The sequence below is a fragment of the Melanostigma gelatinosum genome (assembly GCF_949748355.1).
Source record: "Melanostigma gelatinosum genome assembly, chromosome: 12".
Lineage (NCBI taxonomy): Eukaryota > Metazoa > Chordata > Actinopteri > Perciformes > Zoarcidae > Melanostigma > Melanostigma gelatinosum.
The window spans coordinates 19,285,901-19,308,110 of NC_136645.1; the positions used below are offsets into that span (position 1 = coordinate 19,285,901).

Below are 22,210 nucleotides of genomic sequence, written 5' to 3' on the forward strand. Positions count from 1 at the left end.
GCTCGAGGTTTAGGTGGAGGTTGATGAGTTTGCTGGACAAGGAGAGCAGCAGTAAGGTGTAGCTTCTGCACTGCTATACCTGTAACCAGCACAGCCACAGGAACAGATTGCATTGCCGTTTGGGAAAAGCAAATGTTATTCTGGGCACGGTACTAAAATCACCTTCGAGGGGATTTATGTCGAAGGGACACTGGTGGAAATTAGGAACATTGCAAAGAGATGGAGCTATATTGTGAGTTTATAATTTGAAGACTTTGTAATAGCAAGCAAATAAAGAACACCAGATGATTTTAGACACATAGATAGGCTTGGTTCGCAGTATACTTATGAAGTGGGATGAAAACGTAAACATCCTTGCAGCAGAGCACTTGCTTCAGATTTAACTTTGCTTTGCTGTGGATGGAGAAAGGGCTTAAGAAGGCCATAGGTTATCCATCTCTAATCCACCATTATAGAGCAGGCAGTCATAATCTCTCTTGTGTGTTCCCCTGGGGTGTTAAAACCAGAGCATTGGGCTGGATTACATATGAGGAAGGAGACCGATGTGTTCATCATAAATTAGAGGCTATGCCTGAGTGAACAGGTCAGTCTGAGGTCAGTCGCACAGCCCTATAGGGGACTTTCTGTGTGAAAAGCCACGTAATCAGGCACGAACAATACAGTCGTGTGATGTGTCAAGGCTGCCCTGAGCCGAACGTCATTCTTGAAGAAAGAATCCGTTCAAACTTCACTGACTGTTAAAGTATATTTACTGCATACATGTAAGTATACCTTATGCAAATACACATGTTCACGTACACGCATTGGCTCAAATAACGCCCTTTTTAATAGGCACTCGTAGTACACACAGCCAAGATTGGTCCATTTATCTGTCTTCAGTCTACGTGGGAAATCTGTGACGAGAACAGACATAAGCACCATCCGTTTTTTTCCAATTCTTAAATGTGGCCTCAAGGGAATTGGCAAACTGTCTGAAAATGGGATGATACACGACCTTTGCTATGTATGACTAATACGTGGCTCATAAAGACTGTGTCAACAAGGTGTTTTATTGAAGACAGCAAGAAAACACTAAATGGCAAAGACATTACAAGATTTATATAAGGAGAAGGAAAACGTGGAAGACTAATTGGATTGGGGGGGAAACAAAGGAATTTGCTGACCCAATTAACTTTTGACACATTAAGACAGGGAGAACCACAGAGAACCAAATGTATAAAAGAGGTCTTTATTTCTAATAAACATGGATACACGTGAACATGTAGGACATTTTTATGCTGCATGTTTAAAACATTCTTGCAAACTGCTGTACAAAGCACAAGAAGAAATGATATAGGTCAGTACATGAGAGATGGTCTAAGTTATTGGAGCAAACTATCCGTATATCCGCTTTACCATCATCAACGTGAGGAGAAAAGTACAGTGGGGGAAGGGGCACAAAAGCAACATCGAACATGAAAACATGACAACTTTGAAAAGTGTACTTTTTAGACACACAAAGGGCACATACATTGTATGTGTTAAATATGTTTTGTTTGTCAGGACATAAAAAGCTAACTACATCATTCACAGATTCAGCAGTCTGTTTAAATACCTTATTTCTACAACGTGAATTTACATTTTTTTTTTAAAGTACAAAGTGCAAATACTATGGTTTCCGTTATTGCCGATTGTTGAGGGCAGATTCTCCACGCGGGAGGGGAAATCTCAGATGCTGGCTTAGCCTTGCTTCTTTGAGGGATTCTGGGGAGAGAAGATTTAGGTGACATCAGTTTGACACATGCCCTTGATAATTGATCACCACAAACAATATTACAGTCAGACTGTAGATGTGCCTCCAGTTTAGCAGCCATTTCATCCACGAGTATGGGAGGAGTGGTTTACTTACTAGTTTACTGGAAGATAAACCCTCTCCTGGTTTGGCCCCTGTGAAACAAAAAGTGATAGAAATCTCAACAACCATAACATGTGAAATACAGCAGGTCAGTTGAAGCGCCTCCCGAAATTCTTCGCCTGAAACAATTGGTCTGTGATTTCAAACATATGTAAACAAGAGCAGACTTCCTGTTTCAATTTCCCGACCAATGTTGCAAGCTGAAGTGACAACTATTGGTATTAGCTGTAGTTAGATACCCTAATTATGGTCCATCAGTTGGTTAAAAACTATCCCTGGACTTTTCAGAGTAATTCTGGCAAGAATGACTGAATTTGTGGTTTTGAAAGGTGATACACTGCACGGCAAATTGTTAAACATCATGTAGCTCTGATTCTAATTCACCCTCTGACTGCCATGATCATTTTATTTCATCCATCAATATGCAAGTTACTTTGGTGGAGGAGAACACATGGTGTTGTTGTTCAGCTCACCCTCTTCTTTGATCACCCCGAGGCAACCCATCAGCTCCTGCAGAGACAGCGCCTTGTCGTTGCTGATGTCGCAGTACTCCACGAACTTCTTCACACACTTCTTTGGCTTGGATTTCTTGCGCAGGAAGCGTTTGAAAGGCTTGATCTCCTTCTTTCCAATGTCCCCACTGGAGTTTTTGTCCAGCTGACTGAAATACCAGTGGACCACCCTCTCCTCCAGGGTGTGGCTGGGGTCGGGCTCAGCCATCCTAAATGACAGATATCAGTTCATGAGCTAATAATCGCCCTTCCATCACTTCATCCAACTGTTTCAATATATAATGTCAATGCTGTGCCTTTTTTTAGGTGAATGACTGAACCCACTGGTGTTCATCAATAAGCGTAAGATGAGTAAATTCACTTCCGAATGTCATACCTTCCTGCGGATGCTGGATCTGTGACGGCGTGCACCATGTCTGTCGACAGCGCGTCAAGAACACTTGTCAGGAACTCGGTTTTCTTTGCCCCAGGACAGCCTGGAAAATAAACCACAAATACCTGAATGAGTGTGTGTGAGCATGCATTGTGGTTCATATGGAAGTATGTGTACGTATATATGTGTCAGCGAACACAGAAAAATGATCCCCCAGTCAACAGCATTAAATGTGGAATGCTGCCGTCATAGGTGGCCTAATAAATGTCATCTTGCAGGCTGCGTAGTTTTAAAGTGAACAGAGGAAGAAAAGAAACCCAAACGTTACTCTCACAGTTGTCTTTTAGTCGGTACATTACTGAACATTGTATGTGTGGACAAGAGGCTCCATACAGTACCTGAGACTCACCTGAGACATCAAGGGGACAAAATACAGTCCTGACTTAGGATTTGACAGGGATGTCTGATTTAAAAAGGTATGCATCCAGAGGCACAACTCAACACTTTAACTTCAGTGTGTGATGGACTTTCTATTTGAAATGGCAACCAGAGAAGAGGATGATTTAATTGGACAATGAACCTATCAAAAAGGTAAAATCTATTATTAACTACCCAACTAAAACCAACAGAGAAGCATTATTACATGGAGAATGACGGGAGAAGTGGTGGAATGACCCTAATGATAGCAATTGTCTGTTTGGCCATATACGGTAGTTTTAAGAGTGAGGAGGACAGAGTGGCTGTGGATGAGCTGAGCAGGCCTGAGAGATTCCTGGATTCCTCTCCAGACTCTTCTCTGCTTTCTCACAGTTCGGCTTCCCTCTTGCTATTCTGCCTGTGGAGAGGAAGAAATTCTCCACAGTGTGCCACCCTTTTTATGACCCAGGCCTGCGGGGCCAGATTCTCCTGTGTTGGAGATAATAGCATGCTTTGCTCCTCTCCAACAGGTGGCGACCAGCATCGGCGTAAACACCCAGCACCCAGCCTCCACTCCACCTTTCCCAAGTGGCCAAGTGGTCTTCAGCAGCCTGCTGAAGACCTGAGGTTGAAACATTCACATGTCCAAACGCTTCCACAGCTTCCTTTACATGCTGAACAGCACTTGTCTTTTAGTAGGCCTTCCCTTGCCCAGTAAAATATCTGACCCACCTGTTAATGGCCAAACTGGTGCCTTGTGGAGCCTCTTGTGGCAATTTAGTCGAGACAGCCATACAATTGCACCCTCTGAAGGCAAAGTGTTTTTATCTGGCTGAAGGGAGATTTGTGGGATGCAGTTGGACTTGTTTGAGGTTTAGTGTTTTTCATGGAGAGCACATGTCCTCCCCGTAATGCGGCAGGAATCTGAGCATGTCTGTTGCTCATTCAAATGGTTAGCCATCAGGTAAGGCTCCAGTCCCTTCCTCTTGGCAGCAGAGGTTTTCCTGGTGGGACAGGACAGATCAGCTTCTGTCTGTCTGGACAACATCTAGCTGAGGGGCCTGACACAAATGTTCCCGCTGTCATTCAAAGGAAATTGAGTCTGGCCATTTTCCGTTCAGTTCGTGGCTGCAGCAGTAAATGACTGCTGTCTTATTCCTTAATGATCATAATTATGTAATGCCCAGTTTGACAGATGCAGGATGGAATCAAGTTGAGAATATTTTCTTATTGAAAAGCTAAGATCTGCACCACTATTCATACACCTCTATATATCTGCTGTCTGTAAAACGTTGGCCAGTAAGTGCATGTTTGCATGTGTGTGCCCGTATGCTACTGTCAATAAGACGCTGTGTTTTTCTATGGAGCCACATGGGGCAGAGGCCTGTCAGCACTCACAGCCGCAGCTCCCAATGGCTGCCCCAATGCTATCCCGTGATACCGCTCTGGGGAGGAAGCTTGCCAAATACTTCGCTTTCCTCTCTTGCCTCTTTCGGGGCAAAGTTCTCCTTTCTCGCATCTCGCCCCATAAACCTCTCAACACCAGCGCTTCAACAGCAAATGGGCTGCAGCAACGTGGAGGCAACATTCATAATTATCGCTGGTTCATACAGTAACACCGTTTACAGCCGTTGACGCAACTGCTCATAAAGAAAACAAGATGCTGTGGTTTTTTTTGCCTGTGTGTATTGTATAATGGGAGACCTGGCTGATACGGTGCAGTTTTTTTTTACACATATAGAATGAAGTCTGTGTACTCCTGTGTAAGGCGATTGCATGGCTAAATACGTATATGGTTTTCTGTCCTACCACTGTGTGTTAAGGAGGTGTTTGGGTGGAGTTGAGGTCTTTCTCATGGGATGGTTGTGGCCGTTTTCCACCCTATCGCCACTTCACACTTTCCGCAGTTACACACTGTTATTATTCCTGCTCAATATCTTAGCTGGCAAAGATGAGTAACATTTGTTGGTCTCAGGCGCATTCATCCGTTACTGTCCATCTCACTGTTTAATACACACTGGTACAAGAGTTCTTGATGGCAGAGCAGAGGCCGAGCGCTGCTCTGCTGCTAAATGCAGCACCTGCGAGCAGAGAGCACAGCTCTGACCCGGCACGCTGTTACATAAACAGTTGTGGATGGGATGGAAACAGTGGTAGCTCTGTTCATTCGCTGGAGGATTATTAACATGTTTACCAAACCACCAAAAAACAGAAACTTTGCCAAGCACCTTTCAGCCTGAAACTGTGATTTATTTGGTTGTACGCAGCACCTGACAACTGCAACTCTACTTTGCCTATCGTTGGTTTTATGAGAGGGACAAGTCATGCAATTACTGATAAAAATTCTCTCGTATTTATAAATGTGATGAAAACAAATGTGAATGTCCTCCATCTACTGCATTGCAACTGGAAGCAGCTCAGCAAAATGAAGGACATCTCTAACAGTTTGGGAAACAGTTTCAACTTTTCTTTCATGTTAAAATAAACGCTTTAGGTAATGACAATCAGCTAAACCTGTTCAAAATTGGTTTAATCACTCATGTTTTGGGATTCAATTGTTAAAGTGCCTATGATTCTGTATCTCTGCAATTAGGTCAGTAGGTGGAATGATGGATATAAAACAAGACCAAAAAGTTGTCATAAAAAAAGAAGCTATTTCCCTTAAAGAGTGCTAACACTTTAAACATCTTGATGCAAGATGTATTAACATATCAATATATCTCCTAGTTCTAGAATAACCAGATTTATTGGTTTCTTTGGGAAAACTGGATTCCAGACAGCGTTCCTACCTGTAAGAGCCATAGCATCACCAACAAGTCCTTCAAATTAAACATCCACGCACCCCAACCCAACCTCCTCCTTTGTCACTTGAATGTAAACATGTTTTTTGGGCATAATCATTTCAGCACCCATTAGTAAATACCACTCAAATATATGACAATTTAAACTCTGGAGTTTTGAAAGTGTCAAATTCGGATCAGCAAATATTTACCCAACACAGCAAACATAAGCTCACCTGTCCCTAAGCCCACCCCAAGACCGCAACCCCCGAACTCCTTCTCCCACTCTCAATTTAGTTATCTACGCTGTTGTCAGTCTTTCTATCACTATCTCTGGCATCCTGCTATCCACTATCTCTACCTCTCCCGCCTGCTGTTTCTCCTCCATGCTATCATCCCACTATCCTCCATCTCCCATGTCAGCTGAAGATTAATCCTCAACCCGATCTGTCTCTGTCTCCTTGCTTATTGACCATCGAGGGGCTGTTTCTGGCAATCCTCAACTCTTTATCAAGCATTTCTTTGACCAACAGTGCTAATGATGTCAACAAACACACGCACACACACACACACACGCCCGCACTGTTATCACAACCTTAGAAGCACGGCAAAAGTTGCAGGCTGACTGCTGAAGAACTTCACCATGTGGTCTGAACAAAGAGGAAAAACAAGACTTGTTCAGCCTTTAGAGACCTACCTTGGAGATGTCTGCTTCTATAATGGTCCTTAGGTTTAGTTGGGTGGGCCCTGGCATTGCCGTCACACTTTGGCTGTTCATACCTGCGACAAAGAATCCACAACATGAGAAAAAGCCAATTCATTCAAGGTGAAATGGATAAAAGGGATTGTTGATTACAGTAAAACTTTCCGCATTGTAGAATCAGAGAGGAATCCCACGTTTTCCAATTACCTGTACAGTTAAATCTCAGGGATTGAAATAATTGTTTTGTGGCAAACTAGAGGCTCTGAATCGCATCCAGAAAGACGGGAAGGATTTGGGCCTGGTATGAGGACACGGGGGGGAGGGAGAGTGAGAAAGAGAGATAGAGGGAGAGAGGCAGACAGGGAGCGTGGGACACAAGGAAGCTTTCACGGCCTCCCTTGGCAAACCGGCAGAGCCCCGATTGCTGCTGCGCGACTGGGCCAAAAGCTGATCTGGGACAAGGCGAGAGAAGGGGGGAAATCCACGCTTCCATATGTGTACTAATGTGCTGTCTGGCACTCTGCCTGAAGCCTTGTTAATCTGATCCCCAGCCTTGCTGCTCAATAAGAGTGTGCCAGTGCCCCACTCTGCCAGTCTGACTGACCCCTGACCTGCCGCTCAGCAGACCACTGACTTACTCTGCGTCAGCCTCAATCGAGACGTATATCTGTCTGCTTATGTGCATTTTTGAGTCTCAAATCGAGAAGTTGCTTTATTTCTGAGAATTTCTTCAAAAATAGAGACTCTTCCATGACGTTTGCATGATTGTTAGACTTGCAGGAAACCAACACAGGGAATGAAGCAAGGTCACAGTTGGACAGCCTCTCTATCGATTGGCCACTCTGCTGTGTTAGGGTTGCTACTGATCACTTACCTGCTTTGTGTAACGACTGTCTGATGTGATTGCCACAAAGAACCGAACAATAAACTCCAAGAATTAAGGTGAAAGTACCATAGGTGAGGTCTCTCCCACCTGGTGGAGGTCCCAGGTATGGGCCGTCCCGTGTCCACCAGCACACACCAGCAGTAACCGGTGGAGGGGTGGCATTGGACTGGCTTGTAAAGTCCTCCTTGGGCACAGTCTGGTACAAATACGGCATCGTTCTTGTGCTGCCTCGCCTCCTCCTGGGCCGACTGCTGCTCCTGGTCACATGATGAGGCTGGAAAGAGGGGTCAGAGGTTATACAGGAATCAGTGGAGGCGTGGATTGGTCACATAAACACATGCCGCCTACAAAGACTATTGCATTTACCTCGGTGGTCCAGGTTGTGTGACTTGGCAAATACACACCCCAGACACACGCACATACACACACACACACACACACACACACACACGCACACACACACACACACACACACACACACACACACACACGCACACACACTTGACGTTGAAGAAGAGAGTTTGTTTAAAGTTAAAAATCACTCCTAATCACATCTGGCACATCAAGTATGTTTGAATTAATTTCTATTTAAAAGCCAAATGCATGTAGTGCTCTCTCGTTACACTCTAAGCATTGCGAAGACATCCCTGAAGAAGAAGAGGAGGTTGACAAAGGGGTGGAGGATGAGTGCTCAGAGACAGTGTGTGTAGACTGTTGTATCAGCCCCCCGCGGCACTGTTTACGGACATTAACGGGCTAATGACTAAGTACAGCTCCCTATGCCCCAAGTTAAGTAAATATTTGGACACTCAACTGCCCTCTGTGGATGTGTGTGACAGACAGAGAAACAGACAAGACAAAAGCAGAACAGTGGTCATTCGGGCGTTCGCCTTCACACGCTCACACACACACGCACACACATGCACACACACACACACACTGAAAGACTACTGTAAAGAACCAGGGATCTATATGTTTAAAATTCCAGGGGAAAAATGCGATGCTTTGAGATCCTGTCTTTTATCCGTACGCACAGAGAATGGAGCGGCTTCGATGGGTGAGAGGGGTTTTGTAGAGCCTCAGCAGGATCGACTTGTTTCTGTGCAGCAGCCTCCTTCTCTGTAATGCTACTCTCCAACGGAGATTTGAGCATTAAACTACGGGATGAAAGTCGAGCTCTTCTGGCCATGAGGGCTTTCAGCAGCAATCTCTCCCTCTCTTCGCTACTCGCCTTAAGGCTCGGAAGCTACTGCGGGATTATGGATATCCCTTTTCTTTATTTATTTTCACTAGAGATCTTTACCCACACAAAAGAGACCAAATGAAATGCCTCCCTGCTTTCTCATCTGACTCTCTTCGCTCCAGTTCCTCCGTATGGGCTCTCTTTGGTGGGGCGGGTGGGTTTTTTTTCCACCCAAATACCCCAAAGAGCACATGGTAATCAAAACCATCAATGCTGCATTTCTCAGGCTTCTTTTATTGGCTGTAAATTATGATAATGGGATTCACACACAAATGCACACAGGGTTCTCATCCCGAGGCGGGCCTCAGAGTAGTATTGTTTTATGCAGAAAGCAACATATTTCCCCAAAGAGACAATTGAACTTTACAATGAAATAAACGTGTAAAAGGAGACCAGAACGGACCAGCCTGAAGAATAGGAGATTCTGTGTTTGTGCCATGTGCTGATAATTACAGATACGTTGCAACGCGAAGAACCACAAAGAAGCAGATCCTCAAAGCCTGACGCACTCCAACACCAAGACGTATTGGTTTCACAACCCACTATCTGTCCTTAAAAGACAGGAACAGCCTCAAACCATGATTGCTCACACAAGTAGGAAAAACACAGTGCGTGCTTTTAGTTGAGGTTTGCAAACACCCGATCGCCGTCATTAAAGATGAAGTGGTTTGAAACTCACATGGTGCTCTGGTTCTGTTGTTCTGTCGGCTGCGAACCTGCTCCGTCCACAGAGTGGGGTACTGGGAAATGATGTCTGAAAGAAACCACCAAGACAGTTTTATTAGCTTCAATCGAAAACACACTTGTATATCATCTGTGCCAAACCTGGTGGTTCCAAAACTCACAGACCATAAAATGCACATCAAGGTCGTCATATCTCAAACTCCTGGAGAGGAGGTGCAAAGTCAATTGTGTATGACATGTGACCAGAAATATAGCAGCAAAAAGGTAAGCTATAACTGTGAGTCTCCCACTGTCTTATCAAATGATCACATGAACGTAAAATCATAAAACACTACTTCCTTTACTGTATAAAAGGCCAATAAAAGTGCTCAAATACAACTACTGTCTGCTTCCCATTCACATAAATGGATTATCTTTATTGAACTAGAAATGAAGGAAGTCTTTAAATGATATCACAATATAAAAACACTCCATTTAAAATGTCGTGCACTGATGCAAATACTTAAAAGTATCAAAAGCAAAAGTAATAGTTAGCAGATTTACCCCTTTCAGATGTTTATTTGTATGATTTGTTCTGTTATATGTTTATTTGTACTATTTGATTGAATTATTAGAAGCATGTTAATGTTGCAGCTGCTCCAACTGGAGCTGGCATTAACTTCCTTATATGGGGTTGGGTCATTTCATGTATGTAAAGCAGCCTCTAACTACAGCTGTCAGCTAATTTAGTCGAGGAAACAGAACATTATTTCCCTCCAAAATGTAGTTGAAAAGTAAATTAGATTACAAAGAATACCTAAAGTTAAGTGCAATACCTCAAAATTGTACTTATAGTACTAGAGTACATGTACTTCTGAAAGAAGAAATGCCACATTCATCTTATTCTACAAATGAAAAGTGAAATTGCTGAAACCTTGCTGAAATCAACATTCAGGCGCTTTGTTGTGAGATCACTTGATCTGGTAGGACCAGCTTACAGAGCAAAAACACAACTCGTGGTGAAATTGCTCTTTTAGTTTTGCTTCATATTTTCATCAAATATTGTACATCGGATCCATTTAAAACTGTTTCACTGTCCCATTCTCCTTAATGACCTCTTTGACGCTTGATGCTGTAACTGTCTGGTGTGCGGGCTCCCTCTCCCTGGATGTCACTCAGTGGAGGTAAACACAGGCGCAGTAGCAAACGCTTTTTACTCACAGTCTCACGTATAAGGACTCACCTTCTTCCTCGCCAGCAGGCTGTGGGTCCACCACTAGGCCAGTCTCATCTGCATTTAGAATGGAGAATATTTGCAAGGAGACTACAATTACGAGAGTAAGCAAAAGAACACTTAATGTCAGATTTGCACGTTGCCCGGATAAAAATGGTGGAGGCAGAAGTGAGAGGTTAGGAGAATGAGAGACAGAGAGAGAAATACGGTGTGTGTGTGTGTGTGTGTGTGTTGAAAGCTGAAAGAGGTGTCTTACAGTGAGAGAGGAGGAAAACAGAAGTATAGTGGTCATTTATTCCCATGGTTTCACTTCATGCAACAAGGGAGATCATTATGATACGGAGGACAGACTGAGGTCAGTTAAAATGAATGAGGAGAAGATGAGGACCAGTGATGCTCTTCTCCATCCTTCCATTGCCTGCATTTGAGTCATGAGAGCTGCGTGAAGGTGGGGGAGACACAAGAGGTGAAGAATGCAGTAGCCAAGTCTGAGACAAACCAGTTCACAGTGGGAGAATCAAGCTCAGTGTTTGTTTGGACTGTGTTTGTTTGATTTGCGGTAGGGGGGAGATGGGGATGGAAGTCTTGAGTCGCTTTGGGTAAAACCACGGCTGTAGGTGTGGTTAACCTCAGCGTAGGTCATTCATTCTGCTCAAAGTAAAGCTCTGTTAATGCATGAGTCAGGGCATCTCGAATGGGTGGCTCCAAAAACACGGATTTAGTTTAAACTTCTTTTCTTTAACAATAAATTCTCCATTACGAAATCAGGATTTTACATTTAATGCACGTTTGTTCTGCCAGCCATTCATCTTCTCAAGCATGCTCGGTGGATAAAAATACATACAGTCAGTGCGACTGACTAAGGCAGACATGTTATTACTCTGCTCACTTAACGGATGGAAATTCCATTTCAAAAAGTGTATTTATGATCGGGATTTACGATAAACCACTAATGACCAATCTTTACTTTACATGACTGTAACACCTCTTTTAGCATCTGCCAGGAAACCCCCGTGCTATTTGTGGTCATACGGCATTAGTTTAACTGCTGTTTGTCAGTCGTCAGCTGCACATGATTCCAGTGAATGAATTTCTCAAGCACCAGAAATGGGTTTAGGGTAAAGCGTTTGGTGTTTAACATTACCAATATTCAGATAATAAAAGTGCAGAAATGGCTGCTTCGGTAGTGTTGAGCTTCTGCTGAATCACAATATTGATGCAATCACTGCTATTTTCAGTGCTGGCACACCGCAAATCTATAGTTTATTCTGCTTTTCACCACCCTGTTTATCCGACCAGTTCAGATTGAACCACAACCACCCCTTCACCTCCTTCCCCTCTCTCACCATCCCTCCTCCTCTCTCACATTTTGCATTTGATCTATGTGTAATGAGTTGGCTCAGACAGACACGCTACCCAAGACTGTTTACAGAGAGGCGCAGACGTAAATGTCACACTGACAGGAATAACCCATGTGACAAACACAAGTGGACGCTGATGCACTTTCTCTCACACACACACACACACACACACACACACACACACACACACACACACACACACACACACACACACACACACACACACACACACACACACACACACACACACACACACACACACACTTTCACCCATACACACACCTATGCATGCCAACAAACACACAGAGACAATCAAATTAGGAATCAACCCAAATGACACTTTTTCCGTGTGAGCCTTTAAATCACAACAGTTAAACAAATCATCTCTTAGAAGATGAGAATAAGATATACAGTGTGGAGGGGAACTTGGTGGTTCTATATCTGGAAGAGGGTAGATGTTGATGAGAGACAGAGTGAAAGTAGGGTGGAAGATAAAGTGTGAACATTTCCTTGTATCTTATGACACTGTTGCTGAAAAAGAACCAAGACCAAGCGAGAACAAGTTAGAGAAGGAGAATGATGAGTCAGTTTTCCTTCATTCCGGCTGCTCCCTGGCCGTTTGGCTGCCTGGTTAAGGACAGCAGGCGGCTACAGGAACTGTAGCTGCTGGTGGCGGGCATGAAAGCTCACCACAGCCTCTCTCCTTAGACTTGTTACTCAGTAACAGACTGCTGTTGTATCAGCCTTCAGGCTGCTCTCAAATTGACAAAATATTAGAAAGGCAAGCCGTAACAGGCGACCCACCCTGCACATCTCCAACACAGATGTAGGCAAACAGACAGACACAAATGAATACAAACTCGCATGTACATGCATGCTTAGATATGTACACACATGGATGAACACGAACGCATGCATGCACACATAAAGGAGCCAATGTGCCTCTGAGAATCATTAAAGTCTCACCTGCTTTACCTGGCTCTCTTGTAGTAGCTCTCTCTTGTTTTGAACCTGAAAAGCAACATGTTCAAATTAGTTGAAAAATTCACGACCACAAACCTGAATGATAAAAAAATGTATAAATCTTCAGCATACTCTGAGCATCATTTTGGTCTTATTCGCCACCAGACGTGAACAAGGGGTGCATTGCAACTCTTTTCTAAATTTCATTTTCAAATGTTATTCTTTTATTTAAAGTGGCTCCAATCACTTGCAGGTTGATTGAGATGTATTTTATGACATTTACACAACAATGATGAAGTAGCTGGCAGTTACAGTACAACTGCTGCCGCTACTTCTGGATCTTTCTCACTGCTGGGACAGCAGCAACTTCCGAGGCAACCCGACGGAGACACACAGGGAGGACATGTGGCATTGGTTATTTGATTGTTTGGCAGACGCTTTCCTCCGAGAACACATTCCTTACAGTTTAACTTTGTTGCCCAACTCTGCAGTAGGGATTTTCTACAAGGCTTATTTACACACGCAGCCCAAAGCCTTGAGCAACGCTCAGTCCTCGGGTGGTACTCAAACCCCGTGGCCGTCAGTCCGGTCCCTGCCTACTTTCCCAAAGGAATGAATGTCACACCCCCTACAAACAGAGAATGTCATGCTTTGCTGTGTTGAATTCGATTTATCATCATTGCTTCACAAAGTTACTGAAACCGCATTCCTGTACGAATCCTATTTTCTTTTTTGTATGTCATACATCGGGCTTATTACAAAACAACATGCCTGTTCTGGTACACTGAACTGCAAATACAGTATGCATAACTGTATCTGTCATCCTTAGCTGCCCTTCCATGGCACTTGATTGATGGGGTTTCACCCACCTTGGCATCGAGGTTTTTTATTGGCCACTGCTGAGCCGCTGATGGGTCGACCGTTTGGGGTGACACACCAACAGTATCCAGTGTAGCTGTGGCACTGAACCTGTAATCAAAGCAGCATGTAAACACAAAGCCAGCACAAGCTAAAAAACAAACAAATATGGCTTCTGTAAGAAGGAACTGTGTTAAAAACCTAATTAAATTCAGCAGCAGAAAAGAGCAATTCTTGCAAAAAAGTGGAAGCGTAAGGTTTACTCCTTTCTACTGGGGCCTCCCTAGCCCTCATATTCAAAACAAGTATTATTTATGTTGCGTTTTTTGTTACCTCGCTATATGTGCCATCAGGGTTGCATACAGGCACAAAGACCTGTGGGAAGAGCTTCTTAGCCTGCTGCTCGGTGTACTTCTTCTCTGCTACACATCTGGATGTATCTGAGGGAGCACCACAAATCACGAGAATCACTGCACATCACAGAGACCCATGATTCAACCCACAGCTCAACTATTTTTCTTTTGCTGCACAACAACGGAACCAACACGCTTCAAAGAAAAGTCAGCAAAAGATGTTGAATCTCACAGATGATGAAGAATGAAGGACAAATGCAGAGAAAGTGGAGAGACAGAGGGGGAAACAATTCAAAACATTTCGGAAGTGACAGATGCTTGTGTGGCTGGGAATAGAACCAACACCCCCGGTCTTATTAAGAGCAAGCCTGCACAGCGCCTGGTGGTAAAGCCATTACCGAGCGAGGCAGCTCGTGCTGCTCCTGTAGAACATTCCAGTCACCCAAAGAAAAGGGCTGATGCACAGGGAAAACCTGACCCTTCCTTAATGTCTCAGAGTCTGTCTCACTCTCCTCGAAAACCTCGATCGTCTCCTCAGTTCAGCCCAAGCTGTCGAACTATTTGTCGATCTATAAATGTGGTGTCAGCAACTTTTCACCGACGTGCACCACAAGTCTCTTCACATCTCTCTGTCGGAGCCATGGCTCATCCTGTCATTCCACAGCTGCTTCATCTCACCTGGCCAACAGCAGCAGCTGTGCAAACTCTCAGGAAATGTTGGGCAGCGATGGGTTTGATGGTAATTTGGAGCGACGCGTTAGCTGCCGTGCAGTGCCCGACTGCCTGTCAGGTTCAAATCACATTAAAGTAATGACTCATGCTAAGTTTAAAAACGTTAACCAGATTGGTCAGGAGGCTGCATGTCGCTGGCATGGCTTACAGTAGGTTGTCCATTAGACACATGCAGGGAAATGTGCAATGGTTTCTCTCAGTCTAGTGTGTGTGTGTGTGTGTGTGTGTGTATCTGTCCCTGGTGAGGAGAGGGGGCAAGACGCTGGATGTTCTGGATGGAGGAAAGCAGCAAGTGAGGAGCTCTAAAATTAGCTGCAGTGGAAAAACCCAAAACCATCGTCCTTCTCCAGGGGGCTCCGACCAAAAAGCTGACTGGAAAAAATGACAGGACACTTGAATCATCTGAGCGCAGAGATAGAAAACAAATGTGGTGCCAGTCTCACCATCTTGAAACACAATTCCATCTCTGTGCTTTTAGGCCAGAGCCGCCCTCTGGTTTATTTCGGCTGCTGACTCGGCTGCTGCTGCTGCTGTGTCTTTCTAACCGGCCGTCCAGAAGCAGAGGGGGGTCCGAACTCTCATAGACCCGATGTTATTGACGTATACAATAAGACTTCCATGGACTCTTGTCCCTTTCAGCTTCCTAGCTGGAATCCTCTATTCTGTGTCACGGCGCTGTCTGCCACATCCAGATGTCCGCTTAGAGACGTTGCCATAGAGAAGCAGAACGGGCATAAGATCGTGGAATGCTTTTCCATCATACGAGACTTTCTTTTTAAGCAAACCCTTTCGCTCACACTCCCTGCATTGGTGATCTAATATTGTAATGTGTAGGAATGGGGCATTGTCCCCGGCCTGTAGAGCCATGAACTAGCAGTGTGGAGTTAGTAGGTTGGGGCGGGGTGAGAGGGTTCGGGACTGCAGCATTGGGCCGTATGGGTGCTTTACTTCCAATGACGACGAACAATGAGGGAGTCTGTGAGCCACCTGACCTCATTGGCTCTCCTTCCCCTTTTGCTTTTCATCTCGGCCACATACATACAGCTTTACATCTAGTATGATGAAAATGAGACCATTAATTCTTGTCAAGAATGTCATTCAAAAGCCCTCGCCTCTGCATAATCATTTGATTTCCGAGAGCTGACGCCATGCAGGAAGTTGTTGGTCCAACGATGCTGTATTTCTGTTGTAACAAAGCATGAGGAAATAAACAAAACTAATTTCCACTTTAAAACTAATTAATTTAGTATTTTGACAAATTAACGTACATTCCCTTTAAAGTGGTGTGAAATTTGGAACCCACTCACAATGTGTCAACCCCACTCACCCTCCCAGCACTCAAAGAATCAATTATGCTGAAATGAATTGAACCCACAAGGTTCTACTGTGACCCCCCCTCTGCGCATTGGAGAGCACCAGGCGGCGCTGAAGCGTGACTCATGACCTGACCTTTGCATGACCCTCGAATGACCTCCAGCTGGGGGTCGCGGCACTTGGCTCGGAGGAACTCGCAGCGAGACGTGAAGGTCCTGCCGTCGGAGGCGCACAGGGGCTTGCGAGGAGCTCCGCTGCATTCCATGTTGCACTCCTTATCCTGATCCACCCGCAGGAACTACAAAAGTGAGAAAGCAGGAGATAAGCAGAGGAAACATTCGCAAAATTAGAGATTTTTTCTATCAATAACTCTGCACCATAACATTTTATTTGAACAGGTGTAATTCTGGAGGGATTGGTGAAGAAAAAGGTTTGGAGTCTGTCTTGGGAGCAAATGCATTTATAAAAACAAGCTCCTACACCAATAAGTCAGTGGCACAACAGGTATCCATTATCAAAGCCATACAAATAGTTCATTCTGTTTCAAAATGTTTATCAGGAGGCTCGTGAGCAAAATGTTTTCTTGAATAGACTGGAAAGCACTGATAAACCGTAGAACACACACACGGATGAGTCAGTGTCACTACAAGCCTGTCAGGGTGCAGCCATGCTTTGTCTTTGTCTACAGGGCTGGAGAAGACTTGACTGACGCTTCCTCTGTGCCAACACCTGCACGGGTATTCACCTGGAATCGCTCCTGAGGATGTTTTACTCAGCCATGAAAAGAGAAACAAGGACAGAGACTCCTGGCTGAACGCATCGGATCACCTGTGTCAATGCCACCATTGTATCGGTCACCGTGTGTATGAAACCCCCTCGCCAGGCCACACAATGGGAAGGCGGCGGTGGTGAGGGGGGTGGAATCAAGCTGTGACTGCTACGATGAATGAACAGACAAGTGAATGATGGAGTGGCTGAATAAACTAGATGTCAGGGAGCTTTGTGCTGCTACAGTGCGAGTGTTGGGTTTTCATAAAGTTCGCGTGATTCATTCAGTTCGGGTGAATAATGGCGTGGGTTGAGTGGAAAAAAACAAACTCCACATCCATGCCTATGCAGGTGCAGTTTTCAGTCAGTCGTATCCAAAGATAAATACCTTTCTGAAATCCTTTTGTCTTCTCTTATAATGAAAGTATTTGCACATATGAAACACTTTCCCTCTTTCTAACACACACACACACACACACACACACACACTTATCAATCAGTGGCACAAAGCAGAGAAGCTAAGCCCTCAGTTAAAGGTAAGCCATAAACATCTGCTACCAGTTATTAAAAGAAAGGGCATGGCAACATAAAGAGCAAGGAGAAAAAAAACCACACATCCACAAAGAGGGGCAGGACCGATCACCAATAAAAAGAGAATTTGTTGTGTCTGACATCTTACAAATGATGTGAGAGATGAGGTTTGGTGGCAGCTCCCTGCATTCAGACGAGAAGGGCTGCGGGGCTGCATGCACCTGGAAGAGGGTTGGCAGGGAAGGCAGCGTCGCCCTGGGCCGGGGGGGGGGGGGGAGATACAGCCCACTCTGTCAACCCTACTCATAAATCTTCCCCGGGGGGGAAATCAGAGACGAGAGGCCCGTTCAAACACATCGGAAGAAGAGCCGCGAGGGAGGGAAGATGAGTCTTTTGGATTGAATTAAATTTAAATGAAAGAAATGTATAAGCTCTTTCTTCCAAGGCTTTTAAAAATGATGTCATGAGAAGAACTAAAGACGTATCGCGACACTGCAGAGCTGTTTGCTAACAAGAACAGCCGGTGTCCAAGTCTCAACCCTCATCCTTCATCTTTCTAGACAGAAATGTGGAGAGCAATCCCTCTTCCTCCATGGGGGAATGACAGAATATGAAGTATTGTATTTATTTTGGGCAAAGCAAGACTTACAGTGGAGTCTACAACAGTGAACTAAATATTTGTATTGGGTCCCTTTGGGTGTTCAGCATTCCCCAAAAGGTCCCAAGATTAGTCTGAGGGGTCACAAGCCAAGTTGGGACAGCGATGCCGTTTTGACACAATTGGGAGGAGTTCTCCATTTTCAGTTTGCTCTTTTCATTTCTTTTAATTCCTGAAGAAACAGCCACTTCATATCACTGACTTCTAGAGGGCACCTGCTACTTGATGGGATCTTGAGAAGAATCACTGTTATACTTTGTTATGAATTGTTAATATATAATGTGTACAGAACAATACTTGAGAAGGATATTCTAGTTCTCTCTCTACAGCTACTTATTTCATTGCCCATTTATGAAGTGGGGGTCTAACATCTCCCTGCCCCTCCTTGTTACTGTCCCTGAGTTTCTTGATTGTTTGCGTCATTGCATCTAACTGACCGTCTCCTGTCGGTACTCTCCCTCCTTCTCCCTCTGCAGTGATGACCTCCTCTCACCCTCTACTCTGTCGCTCACAGCTCACCCCTTCGCATAAAGTCCAGCAGACGTGACAGACTGTTCTGAAGATGCTTTTTTGCAACCTTCCAAAGCCCGTAACTGCTCTGATAGTGTCTGAGTGCGGTCCAGCCATGCTTGGTGGTGGACCGCTGGCCTCGCCACAGCTCACGCTGGCCAGCCCAGTGCTCACACTACACCAGCATTATAAGCATCGGCCCCTGCAAGCCAGCAGACTGACAACCCAAACCGAGTCATTCAGCAGCCCAGCATCCTGCTCGATGTCCACCATACAGCAGAGCGCCAAGTGCCTGCAAAGTTTTCGATAGAGCTCCAAGAGCACAGTGTGGAAAAACACAGTTAGCCATGAAATCAGCCACCCATGAAATCAGCCACCCAGATTCACTGTCAGACAACCAAGTGTTTATTTCAAAGTCACAGTTGGCCACACTGGAGGAGGAGAACAAATAAGATGTGAAAGCCATTGAGAGGAGGAAGCGCTAGACTGATGGTGTGTTGAGGACCTCCTCCTCCTCCTGTGTCCTCCTAATGGTAGTTAGCTGTCTGCTGCAGTTCTCTGTGTGTTTGGCCTGTGGTGATGGATGGGCAAGGCCGAGGCAGAGCCCTGACATTCCCCTGATGTCTCATTCCAGGCTCTTCAAGCCGGCACCGTCATCCTGCTCAGCAATGCGGTGGAGTGTGATGGATGGCCTCCACCTCAGCGACATGCAGCAGAAGCTTCCACCCCAATTTATCACAAAAGAACAGAACACATATTGTGACTCAAATTCATTTATTGCTCAAGTCCTTTTCTTGTATACTTCCAAGCAGCTGGCTCACGCTATCTGTTTTTCGTTCTCTTTATTTTGCTCTTTCCTTTCAGGATTTCTTTTTTTCTTTGCATGATCTCTCTTGGAAGATGCTTCCTGCATCTGCTCAAATAATACAAGAGGTTGGCAAAAGAACAAGAGCCGGGCGAGAGAGGGCGAGACTGGCGCAGTGTAAGAGAAACTTATTTCTTTTTTTCTTCAAGACCAACCAGCATACAAATCAAATCCAATTACCTCCCCCTGGCTCTGCAGCATTGTGGGATTGAATGGAGTAGGCAGGAGGCAAGCCTCCAGCAGAGAGCACATTGTAGGCTGATAAGGGCCTTCTGGGCTGGGAGGCCCCCATTTCCAGCGCCCCAAGAGGCCCCTCACACCACGGCCCCGCGGGGTCAATGGGGGCCCCAGCTGAGAGCCGTGGCCAACGTGTTAAATGGCTGGAGTTTCCTGCGTGGACGCTAAGATGCAAAGGGGATCATTAGTTTCCAGCATGGTGGAAAGGGAAGAAAGTGACAGCCTTTAACCAGGCTACTAACTCAATCAAAGGAAAAGGCATTTAATTGCTGTGAAAGATGTTAGAAAGAAAGAGAGGTGGTGTTAAAGGCCACTGATAGTCACGAGACAAAGGAAATCTCTCCGAGCAGGTGCACAATTTTATGAAGGCATAGGGGGCAAAGGAGCCCATATGTTATGCTAAAATTGCTTTCTCCAGGTTTGTAAAAGAGGCAGTCGACTTTCTTTGCTCCCTCATCTTTTCACACATGATTTCATACTTCCATAAACCATGGAAAATGTCTGCCTCATGAATAACCTGGGCAAATATCCCATATTCAACTGCCTGTTCGACCTCAAATATGCACAAAATATCACATGGAGACATTTTCTTGAAACCAACAATAACCTCTCCTGTGTTATTAATACAATCAGCCATGAGTCACCCACAAAGTCCTGTGAAAGGACAAGTGATCCATGTGCTATTCCAATCACGAAGGTCTTATGAGACACAGTGGGGAGGTTTGACACAGACACAGTTTCCACTGAAACATGTAATGAACGAGAGACGTTTGTCATTCTCACCGTCACATTCAGAGCACAGTGGATGCTGTGTCATCTCCAAACACACAGTTGCATCTGTGTAACTTTTACATCAACTGCTGGGTAAATTTACTACCCATGACGTCTCAAAAAAAGAAACTTTTAAGAAACTCATACTCTGTGTGTTTAAATGAGTGCTCAGTACAACACTTCCTCCCACATTCCACGACTCCTTAGTGCCGTCAGGGAGAAAGGATCTCCGAACCTTCACCTGCCGGTTAACGACTCATGGCCATTTGTTTACAATTGGATATTAAGGCATCCTCACCCGGACCATAAATAACGGCGGTGGGGGAGCAGCTGCCATCAATCTCTAAATCAAGGGGTGAAGCCTCTGACACTGTGCACATTCCGCTCTCTATTATTCCTCCTTCAGCGCTGTACCTGCACATGATCGTGGACATGAAATCCCCCTCATTTGTCCTTAAAGATGCACCTTCTCCTGCAGTTTAAGGTCAATGGACAGGGTGCACTGCTGCTGCTGTTCTGCTACTGTAAACAAAGCCATGTGCTTTGGTGCTGCAGAGCTTGCAGAGTAGCCTCTATACTGAGCCGTTTGGCACAACAGGAGAGAATAGGACAGAGAGGCAGACGAGACGCTAGCAGACACGTAAAGGCAATAAAAGCAAACCACGGTGGTGCTGCTAACAGACCAATGAACTCCTCACGGGCAAGCCAGCAGCTCTGCCATCTAAGACCCACTGTGAGGAGAGACACCCTGAAACACAGGGACATGGAGTTTACACAACTCATGGAGAACATAGAATCTATTAAGTTTTAAAAATCTATCTTAAATTCAGCCTGAATTTCTGCCAGATATGAAACATATTCAAAGAGTAAAAGCCTCTTCATTTGGAGAGAGGGTGTCTAAAATACGTTGTGACAGTGGGTTAGGCCATAATGCTGTTAAAATTGATTTCAAATGCATCACTATGTTATTAATTGTTTTCAATATAAGTGTTTCTTGATATAACAAGAAAGACATAAAGGATACTGACTTTAAAAAGATCTGTTTCAGAACTACATGACAGACGTAAATAATGGATATGCTAGACTGTGTCCATTTTATTCAAATATAAGCACCTTATCCGTCACTTTAAACCTTTCTTTTTTTAAGGTGGATATGAATGAGACGTATTCTGGGAGTTTAAAATGGCTCTTCCTACCGTGAGAGCAGAGAACTTTTGAGCGCGTCCAGCGCACAGCAGACAGAGGAAGACCAGCAGCAGGCAGACGCGCATCCTGACGCAGTGTGCAACAAACTCTCCAAATTACGCACGGACCAAAATTCACTCTGCGTTGCCGGAATTTCACCAAAACACTTATTTGGAAGAAGTCGAAGACGTTTCAAAATCCAAAGTAGTCCTGGCGAAAAAAAAGTGTTGGGGAGACGGGGTCGTTAGTGTATTTCACTTCGTGTCCTTGGTTTCGTCTGCCAAACCGTTGGTGTAGACACTCTCCTTATTTCTGGCAGTGCGATGAACCCCCCCCCCCCCCCCTCCGTGTCCCTGACCTTTTCCCCTCCCTCGGTGTCTCCTCTCCCTTTTCCCTCTC

The 22,210-nt window shown here is 44.9% G+C and overlaps 1 protein-coding gene across 3 annotated transcripts; it reads right to left on the reverse strand.

The window, feature by feature from the left end:
* Nucleotides 1-1,214: 1,214 nt before the first annotated feature.
* Nucleotides 1,215-22,113, reverse strand: smoc2 (SPARC related modular calcium binding 2). 3 transcript variants are annotated; one of them, XM_079279838.1, is made up of 13 exons: nucleotides 21,823-22,113; nucleotides 16,422-16,584; nucleotides 14,221-14,327; nucleotides 13,899-13,998; nucleotides 13,042-13,077; nucleotides 10,715-10,762; nucleotides 9,488-9,562; nucleotides 7,632-7,839; nucleotides 6,674-6,756; nucleotides 2,783-2,882; nucleotides 2,368-2,615; nucleotides 1,889-1,926; nucleotides 1,215-1,743 (listed from the first exon to the last, which is right to left on the reverse strand). In XM_079279838.1, exons 1-13 carry the CDS (start codon nucleotides 21,895-21,897, stop codon nucleotides 1,720-1,722), a joined length of 1,305 nt encoding a protein of 434 aa, XP_079135964.1. In that variant the 5' UTR covers nucleotides 21,898-22,113; the 3' UTR covers nucleotides 1,215-1,719. The 3 variants fall into 3 exon arrangements, with proteins under 3 accessions (XP_079135964.1, XP_079135965.1, XP_079135963.1); XM_079279839.1 differs by having other exon boundaries at nucleotides 7,653-7,839; nucleotides 13,033-13,077; XM_079279837.1 differs by having other exon boundaries at nucleotides 13,033-13,077.
* Between the last annotated feature and the right edge of the window lie 97 nt (nucleotides 22,114-22,210).